This window comes from Narcine bancroftii, chromosome 7, assembly GCF_036971445.1.
Source record: "Narcine bancroftii isolate sNarBan1 chromosome 7, sNarBan1.hap1, whole genome shotgun sequence".
NCBI classification, from domain to species: Eukaryota; Metazoa; Chordata; class Chondrichthyes; order Torpediniformes; family Narcinidae; genus Narcine; species Narcine bancroftii.
The window spans coordinates 212,992,613-213,003,222 of record NC_091475.1 but is presented as its reverse complement, the minus strand read 5'-3'; the positions used below and the strand labels follow the sequence as shown (position 1 = coordinate 213,003,222).

Below are 10,610 nucleotides of genomic sequence, written 5' to 3'. Positions count from 1 at the left end.
TTTAAATTCTTCATCATTTATTTTTATTCCCTTTATTGTTTTATCTGATCTTATCAGTTCTGTTAATGGTTCTACAGCTTAAAAAAAGGGGAGGTGATATTGGACATCCCTGTCTAGTTGACCTATTTAATGTGAGAGAGTCTGAGATATACTCATTGGTCTTGCTTTAGGATTGTTATACAAGGCCTTAATCCAGTTAATGAATTGTTCTGGTAATTTAAATTCCAAAAATACTTTAAACAAGAAACTCCATTAAAGCCTGTCAAAGGCCTTTTCAACATGTAAAGCTTCTGCAATTGTTTGTTCTTTCCTTGTTTGTGCCGTATGGATCAAGTTAATAAATTTACACACATTAGCAGGTGATCTATTTTTAACAGATCCAGTCTGGTCTAATTCCACTAATTTTCGTAAATAATTTGTTAATATGGAATACAGAATCAGATTAAAAGGAAAAAAAATTATTTACATGAATAAAAATAATAGCATTTATACAAGAAACACATTTAACAGAGGCAGAACATCTTAAATTGAAAAGTATTGGGCATCATCTTATAATTCAAGAGCGAGAGTTGCTTTTTAAAAATATTTTATTTGTAGTTTTGAATCGTATAACATCAATTATAATATATTCATACATAAAGTATATAATTGAATAACCCCCCCCCCCCACCTCCCTCTCCCTCCCCACTAACACCCACCCTCCTCCCCCTTCTACCCACTGAGACTAACACTTAAAAACAGAGGAGCCGCTACTTTAATCAACAACAATTTACCCATTAAGATAGAAAAAGTAACTACGGATCCAGCAAGTCGAAACATCATGATAAAACTGTCCAATTTCTTCGGAATCTTGGATATCATTTGATACACATGCACCTAATGAGGATGATAAGAAATTTATGCAAGATTTTTATTATGTTTATCGAATACTCAAGGATATATTTTGTTAGGTGGAGATTTTAATTTGTTTTGATCCTTTATTAGATAAAACTGAAGGAAATACTATAAAGAATATAAAGCAGCTCAACTTACATTAAGTCTAATGCAGGATATGAAATTAATAGACACATGAAATTAATAAACACCCAAAGGAAAAAGATGTTTCATATTATTCCAATCGGCATAAACCCTGCTCCAGGATAGATGTTTTTAATTTCTGCTCCAATACAAGGAAGAGTTCAGGATACTGAATATAAAGCAAGATTATTATCAGATCATTCACCCTATTACTAACAATTGCTCTAGAAGATATTCATCCTAAAAGATACAGATGGAGATTTAATGCCATGCTGTTAAAAAGATTTTTGAGATTTTATAGAACAACAAATTAAAACATATTTTGATATTAATTCCAATTCTGTTACGGATACATTTATATTGTGGGATGTGATGAAAGCTTTCATTCGAGGGCAAATAATTAGTTATACAACCAAAATTTAAAGTACACTGTCAAGAAATAGAACAATTAGAAAAAGATATATTAATTTTAGAGAAAGATTTAATAAAACAAGATGACATAGACAAGAAAAGACAATTGACAGAAAAAAAATGAAATACAATACATTACAAGCATATTGAGTGGAAAAAGATATGAGGACTAAACAAACATATTACAAGTTACGAGAGAAAACTCACAAAATTTTGGCTTGGCAGCTGAAAACAATAAGAACTATTGTAGCAACAAAGAAGGGAAATAATCAGATTTCATATAAGCCATAAGAAATTAATGATAATTTAAAAATAATGTATAAACAATCACAACAATCTGAATTTTTAGGAGAAAGTTCTGAAATAGATGATTTTCTGCCCCATATTGACTTAGCTCAATTAGACTTGGAGGAACAATGCAAACTGGCAAAGCCATTGACTATTACAGAAGTTTATGATGTTCTAATGTCTTTACCAAATAATAAGGTACCAGGTGAAGACAGATTTCCTACAGAGTTTTATAAAGCCTTAAAAGAATTTTGATTCCACCCTTTTTAGGAGTATTAAAACAACTGGAAGAAACTCAGGATTTATCTGATTCTTGTAAAATGGCTATAATTTCAGTAATACCAAAAAGAGGAAAAGATCCTTTATTACCATCCTTACGTGGACCAATATCCTTGTTAAATACAGATTACAAACTCATTACAAAATTATTAGCAAATAGATCAACAATTTTTTTTACATTGTTTTCTTTACTCCAAGATGACCACCTAAATGTGAACTAGGCACTAAGGTTAAAATCTCATCCCTACAGGCTTTATTAACTACAATCTGGTGAACAACTATCAATTCTTCATCGGCAGGGATATCAGGTGATCTCCACTTCCCTGAAATAATATAACAACTGGCACTTTCTTAATTTTGTCAGCAGAAAGAGCCTTTTCTCTCACTTCAACAAGATTAGGATTTGTGTCCTGCCTCTCTAGAAACTCCTTTCTGGATATGCAGCTGATGTGCATTGTTCACAGACAGCTGACCCTTTTAAATAATCTTGTACAGCACCGTTTTCACAGTCAAGCCTTTTTTACTATTAGTTCTTGTCACTGCACAAGCTAGATATAATACCCAAATCGGTCCCTGTTTCATCAAATGATTGGCCTATCCAATAATCTCACTCCAGGGACAACTTTACCTTCAGCCAAATCATTTCCTAATAACAATGAAATCCCATCCACTGGTAAACTTGATCTGATTCTTCTCTTAACAAGTCCATGATCTAATTCCGATTTCAACATTATCTTGTGCAAAGGTATAGACTTCGAAACATGCCCTAAACCTTGAATCAAATTTGTTTCACCCGCGGCAGTCTTATCGTTAAACTCTAAAACACTGTCTAACACAAGTGACTGATGGCCCCAGTACCTCCAAGCATTTTACTGTCAGAGGTAATGTCCCCGCCTTTAACGAAACCTTACCCTCTGACACAAAAGGTTCAAATTCCTTCCTAATTTTACCAGCAGAATCAGGAATCAGCCCTTTCACCTCTTTGAATACAAGCATCTAGTGCTGCCTCCTTTTCTTTCAACACAGGACAATTTACTATTATGTGACCAGGTTTCTTACAATAGTTGCACAGAGGATCCGAAGGTTATTCCTTTTCTTGCCTCCCATCTTCTTTACCTCGAGCACTACTTCCCCATTTATTCTCTACCTGGATATTCTATATTACCATTTTGGAAAGTTTTATTGGGTATAGATCTGACCGTGGGAGTTAAAGGATACTCATCTGGTAATTTAGCAACTCTTGACAAGTTGTCACTCCCTTTTCATCTCAATGTTTTTATGTCATTAGGAAATTCCTCAACTAACATCAACTCCTTTAGTCTGTTAAAGTCACCATTTATTTATTTTAATGTGAACCATCATTCAAACCTTTTATTAGAGGCAAAATTGGGTGATGGGGAGTGGAATGAGCTTCCGACAGACGTGGTCGAGGCAGGATGGGGAGTGGAATGAGCTTCCGACAGACGTGGTCGAGGCAGGATGGGGATGTGGAATGAGCTTCCGACAGACGTGGTCGAGGCAGGATGGGGATGTGGAATGAGCTTCCAACAGATGTGGTCGAGGCAGGATGGGGATGTGGAATGAGCTTCCGACAGACGTGGTCGAGGCAGGATGGGGATGTGGAATGAGCTTCCGACAGACGTGGTCGAGGCAGGATGGGGATGTGGAATGAGCTTCCGACAGACGTGGTCGAGGCAGGATGGGGATGTGGAATGAGCTTCCGACAGACGTGGTCGAGGCAGGATGGGGATGTGGAATGAGCTTCCAACAGATGTGGTCGAGGCAGGATGGGGATGTGGAATGAGCTTCCGACAGACGTGGTCGAGGCAGGATGGGGATGTGGAATGAGCTTCCGACAGACGTGGTCGAGGCAGGATGGGGAGTGGAATGAGCTTCCGACAGACGTGGTCGAGGCAGGATGGGGGATGTGGAATGAGCTTCCGAAAGACGTGGTCGAGGCAGGATGGGGAGTGGAATGAGCTTCCGACAGACGTGGTCGAGGCAGGATGGGGATGTGGAATGAGCTTCCGACAGACGTGGTCGAGGCAGGATGGGGATGTGGAATGAGCTTCCGACAGACGTGGTCGAGGCAGGATGGGGATGTGGAATGAGCTTCCGACAGACGTGGTCGAGGCAGGATCGTTGGGTACATTTAAGGAAAGACTGGATAGTTACATGGAGAGGAGAGGACTGGAGGGGTATGGACCAGGTGCTGGTCAGTGGGACTCAGAGGGTGGGGATTTGTTACGGCATGGACTAGTAGGGCCGAACTGGCCTGTTCTGTGTTGTAAGTGGTTATATGATTATAAAATTTATACAAGGCTGATTGATCCACCATTTTTTAAAAAAATCCTGAATTTTTGTCTATAAGCTTTTGGAATTAATTCATAACCCTTAAGCCTAACTTCCTTTAATGTATCAAAATTTGCAGCTTCTTGAATTGTAAGGGCAGAGTAAGCTTGTTGAGCCTTCCCTTTAATTACTCTCTGGCTTCCGGGCCATTTCAGACTCTCAGAAACTTTCTCAAAATGCTGAAAATATTTATCAATATCAGCCTCATTAAATGGAGGAACTAACTTCACTTCTCTACTTGACATAAAGCTCTAGTAGAGAACCAAGAGATTGATGTCCTTGGTCTCTTCTCTTATTTTCAAACTCCCTTTGCTTTTGGGCTTCCTCAGCTCCACGTGATTCTAATTCTTGCTCAGCCAGCTTTTGTTCTCTTCAAAACAGTCTTTTTCTTTCAGCTTTTTCCGCCTCTAATCTACTTTTTTGTAATCCCGTCTCCAGTTCACATAGCTCAAACTCTATTCTATGTTTTTGTAGCTCAAACTGATCCAGCTGTAACTGCTGCTTAAGAGGTTCACCCTCAGGAAAGTGTTTTAACTCTTCCTCTTCAAACTTCTCTTCTTTTACATAGTGTTCAGCTATCATTCTTTGGATCTCAGTTTTTTTTTTCATTCACGATTTTATCCCCTTAATTTCCAACTTTTGGCCTATAATCACAGAATCATTCCAATGCCAAAAATGTATCTATATCCACTGCTTCTTATTCTATACAAGAAGCCTTTTAATTGATCTTCAAAATAAATTTAACCAAAATTGAAAATTAAATCAATCAATAAGCTCCAATTTTGGTTAAATTCCAGACTAGCCCCAATTCTCTTATTTAATGAATAGAAATTCACCAAGACAATGGTATCTTCAAAACAATAATTTTTATTAAACTATTAATAACACTTTTTACTTCATCCCACTATGCGCAAGGGTGGGTGTGTGTGTGTGTGTGTGTGTGTGTGTGTGTGTGTGTGAGAGAGAGAGAGAATGTGTGTGTCGGTGGGGCAAAATCCAAACCATTACAGTTTAAGCTTAATTCTGAAGAGAAGATTTTAAAGTTCAGTCTCAGAAAGCTTTTGTGTTGAAACTCAAAGTCTTTACTGTTTCTTCAAAAGCAATTATGGAGTAAGTGTGAGGCATCATACTTATCAAAACTCACAAATTTCTTGTCGAGTTGTTTTCAAAGAATTGTTTCTTCATACGAATGATTTTCCTCTCTTGCATGGAAATTTCAGAACTTGTTTTTCTTCCACGATGATTTCACAAACTCAGGCAAGGGTTTCATGAAGTGGCTGTGTAGAAATGGTCACGACGAATCTGTCCTTTTTTCAAAGAAACCGCTGAAGTTGCTAAATGCTTCAAAACAACTTTGCCAGTGTTCCTCCTTTTCATAAGGAGAACTCAAGTAACCTTCCTTCTCCAAAGGATTGTGACTGCATTTCAATCCTGTGGAACTGACAGAATGGTCAAGCACCTCCTTCTGGTTTCAAAATGTGTTTCAGTAATATGTTCATGACATGACATCATTGCACTGTTTTCTCTTTGAAATTACTTAAAAACCACTTCACATCTATTTGTTAAAGCAAATGACTTCATCCCTGTCCACTTAAACCCACAATCAAGTGACTGTTTAGTTTGAAGTTTAAATTCTAAAACCATGAGTAATCACAGATGGTCTGATTTGTGTACACAAGAAACTTTAGTTTAGTGAACACTATTGTCTTCAGTATTTGAATGAACAATTGCTTCTGGGTTTTAATGGGTTGTGTACCAGACTTTGTATCTCCAAAAATGACTTCTCTCTGATTGTAATTGTGTTACAATTGAGTTTAAATACCCTAACCCTGATGTGCCCCTGTTTTCCAAACCCACTATTCCTTTAAGAAATATATATAATAACTAAAGATTAATAACACAATTCCATCACAGGGTTAGCACATGAGGAACGATTGTCAGCTCTTGGACTGTACTCGTTGGAGGGGGGGCCCATAGAGACATTTTGAATGGTGAAAGGGATGGACAAGCGTCGATGTGGACACAATAACAGTCTTACTTTATATTTTTTTAATAGACTTTAATTCATAAATAAATACACATCGCTGAACTCAACAAGTGCAACGTTATGAAGTAACTGCTTCCATCCTTGGGATTAAATGGATAATTTCACAAGTTATTCAAACACTTTAATCCATTGAGGCTCATCTGAATGTTCATGTTCATACATCCTCTGGGATGAGCCAGGTTTGCAAACAAAGATCAGCACCAAAGTCGAAAAGAAATAGAAAGTAGCAGGATCAATATGCATGGAGGGGGTGGAGGATGGGTGGGGTTGTGCAGCAAAGTGGAGAGGATGGGAGTGAAGGAAGAAAACGGAAAAGTATAGAAGTGGCCAGATCAAATAGGATAGAGATAGGCAAGTTGTTTCAATTGGAGACCAGAACTAGGGGACAGAGCCTCAAGACCCAGGGGAGTAGATTTAGATGAGGAGGAACTGCTTTTCCCAGAGGGGGGTGGATCTGTGGGATTCACTGACTATTGAAGCAGTGGAGGCATCCTCAGTAAATATATTTAAGACAAGGTTGAATAGATTTTACATCGTAAGGGATATGGGGGAAAAGCCAGGTGTGTGGAGATGAGCCTATCATCACATTGAATGGTAGAGCAGGCTTGACCAGCCGGATGGTCGACTCCTGCAACTATTTCTTATGCTCTGATTACATGGGTCATAGTTCCAAGTTCACACTAACTGAAACACCTCATTCACCTCAGGAACATGGAAATAATGTCACATTTCAGGTTCTAAACAAATGTGGACAATACATTTAGAGTATAAATATTGGTTTTACCCCAAGTTCCTGAGCAGTAGAAAAATAACTGGAATTTGGGGCAGGGGTGGGAGGGGGGCAGAATGATATAAATTCCCATCAGAAAACAGACTCAATGCAGTAAAATACCCTGACAGCAAGAATGAGCCAGTGAGAAAACTTCTAAGTGGAACTGTCCTCATGAAGCAGATCACAGGCATGGCAGGAAGGCAGAGCTCAGCACCCTGGAGCTGTAACCACACAGTCCTTGGAATGCAGCCAGAGGTTCAGTGGATCTCGTGCTCACTGGTGTAATGCACCTTGGACCTCATCTCCAGGGTGGCTGTCGGTTCCAGGGCAGCACATGACTCCCTTGACTCTCCACCTGCCTGTCTCAGCGAGTGGTGCTGTCGTCAGGGGGCTTTGCGCCACTCAGTTGCTTGGAGTAGCACAGAAGTGGTTTCCACTCACTGCTCCAGCAAGGGAGCAGATCCAGCTCAGCACCCATGATCCCCAACTATGCCTAAAATTCTTAAGATGAAAAAAAATTTTGAAACTGGATTAGAATATTATAAAACTGTTTTTGAGGAAGGGCTCAGGCCTGGAATGCCATTTCTATATCTTTATCTCCCACGGACGCTGCAAGACTGGCTGAGTTCCTCCAGCATTTCTGTGTTTTCACTGGCAAGGTGTGGATTCCAGGTGCCATTTTTAGCAAAGGGATCTCTGTCCTGTCAGCTGAAGTGACCACCTGGTTTGAGGAAAATAACTGCACCTTTTTAGAGAAATTGCCAAGACACCAGAAATATAAACCAGAGGACATGGGAAAGGTTTAGGGGGAACATTCAGCAGAACTTCTTCACACAGAGAGTGGTGGGAGTGTGGAATGAGCTGCCAGGTGAAGTGGTGAGTATGGGCTCAATTTTAACATTCTAGAAGAATTTGGACGGGTATATGGATCGGAGAGATATGAAGGGCTATGGACTGGGTGCAGATCAGGAGGACTAGGCAGAAAAGTGGATTGGCACAAACTAGAACGGCCAAAGGACCTGTTTCTGTGATGTAATGTTCTATGGTTATAAATGTTATGGAGCTGAGACCTTGCAACTGGAGCTCAAGGGAGAAGTTGGTTTGACGGCAATGACTCTCTGATGAGCTTTCTGGGTTCCAAAAAAATGTAAAGGTTTTTCTTGATTGCCAGCTCTTTGTAAAATCTCTCCAGTTAGACCATAAGACACAAGAGCAGATATAGGCCATTCAGCCCATCAAGTCTACCCTGCCATTTAAACATGAGCTGATCCATTTCCCCACTCAGCCAACAAATTCCACAGATTCACCACCCTCTGGCTGAAGAAATTCCTCTGCATCTCTGTTCTAAGTGGACCGGGCACATCCCTGGCACACCCTTCAATCCTGAAGTTGTGTCCTCTTGTCCCAGACTCTCCTACCATGGAAACAGCCTTTCTACGTCGACTCTGTCCATGCCTTTCAACATTTGAAATGAGATCTCCCACTCACTTTCCTAAATTCCAATGGGTACAGACCAAGAGCCGTCTTTCCACACATGATCTCCTCCGAAAGTGCCTGCAACATTCTGAGTACAGTCTCACTGGTATCACACACCCACTGGAAGCAGGTTTGGGTCTGAGGAGAGACAACTAAAGCTAGCAGCCACGGGGCGCATTACAGCTGACGTTTGTCATAAGCATTCAATTCCAATTGGAAATTACTTAGTGGCACTCAGGGTTAGCTTTTCCATTAACGGTGAGCAGAAAAGCAATTGTAGAAATAAAAATAACATTGTGCATGACGGAAATCTGAACTATAAAGTGCTGGGAAAAATTCACAAGTCAATAAGCAGCTGAGGAGAAACAAAGACCTTGAAACGGAGAACTGCTGCAGCTAAACCTGCTGGCAATCAGCTCACACAGAACCAGAGCCAAACCATTCTGGGCCCCCTATGCCTCAGGTACGGTGGCTTTTGCAGACTGTTAACATTACAAATAAAGGAGAATATTGCTCGGCAAATTAAACATTAAAAGAATCAAATCTCAGTTTTGCAGATACTAAAATAAAAGCTTTCAAGTGCAAAATAAGACCTGTAGTTTATCCAAATGTGGACACAAAGAGTTTAAATAAAGACACAATCATATCTTCTTACGCCTTTGGCAAATGTTTCAACATTCAGAGAGAGACAGGTATGAAAATAAAAGGACTACTATCTTCCTTTGTAGGTGAACATCCTGTGCAGTGGTCACTCTTGCCTCATTTTACTACATCTCACAGGTACACCCTCATTCACTTAGAGAAAGGTAAACACTCACCTGTTCATGATGCATTCACTTGCGTGGCTACGCACATGCAATCATAGCAAAAGGCAGCTACGGAGAGAGGCCGTCCACAGGCAATGGCTTCAACACTGCTGGACGCGGCCAGTGGTGGCAGGCTGCCTAGCCAGCGATACCAACACTGTCCTGTGGGGAAGGCCATGTCCAAGGGCAAGATGCCACCGACACCCCCCGTGGTGCACTGAGGATTGTTAATGGGGGTTGAGGGAGTGGCAGGGGAAAAAAATGATCATCCTTTGTAGAGTCACCACTCCTAAGGAGTCACCACTCCTTCCCCGAACAGAAGTGCCGACAAATTGTTTCTCGGTGACAAATGGCCACCATCCCCACACCCTTCCATTCGCTTCTGGAGTTCACTAAAACTGGCAAATAGGATCCTAAATGATACCTGTACCAATATGTCCATAGCCTTTAGTTAAAGGGGCAAATGGATTGTGCAAATTCATCACACAAGCAGGACTACTTTAAGCAGAGGGTGAAGCTACCAAACCTTTTTCTCTAACCCTCCTCAAGAACAGAATGCACAACAAAGCATCACAGTGTGACACTGACTGCTTGGCAGCTGGTTCGCCTGAACATCTGTAAAGCCTTCCCAGGTTAACAGTAGAATACTGGGCACATCCCTGGTACATCCGCGGAGTCAAACAACAACCTGCGGTTTGACCAACAGCAGCACTGACATCCATTTGCAGTGACATTTATATTGGACAAACACGCAACTCATTCCGGTGAACGAACATACAACAAGCCGAAGAGACCAGAGGTGGAGAATGATGAGAAATTCCTTGCCAGACATCTTCTCTGGCTCAAAGCTGGCTTCTTTTCTGGGCACATTCGCTGAAGAGGAAGGGTTGTCAAGGACACAACACCAGCATGGTTTCATCCTCAAATCAGCACAGTGATGGCATTTCCCACGCTCCCTCTTGCTCCAAATGCCAAGACACTCTTGTCATTACAGATGCACTTTAAATCCGAGGTATCAATCCATTCTTCTCCGGCTCGAGGAAGTTTTTCACCAATGCATCAATCAGTTTGTTGAGTTCTTCTTCCAGGTAAGCAGTGTCCCTGGAAATGGAGAGCATCACCTTTAAAAGTCAAGCAAGAAGCAGGGGCAAAATATTTGAAT

The 10,610-nt window shown here is 40.6% G+C and overlaps 1 protein-coding gene across 3 annotated transcripts in view; it reads right to left on the bottom strand.

Annotated features, from left to right (window-relative positions):
- Positions 1-5,196: 5,196 nt before the first annotated feature.
- pgm2l1 (phosphoglucomutase 2-like 1) overlaps positions 5,197-10,610 on the bottom strand; it is a 129,573-nt gene continuing 124,159 nt past the window's right edge. For all 3 annotated transcript variants that reach the window (XM_069892238.1, XM_069892239.1, XM_069892240.1), the window contains one exon: positions 5,197-10,549. In XM_069892238.1, the coding sequence (XP_069748339.1) occupies positions 10,450-10,549 (100 nt within the window). In that variant the 3' untranslated portion in view covers positions 5,197-10,449. The remainder of the gene's footprint in view (positions 10,550-10,610) is intronic.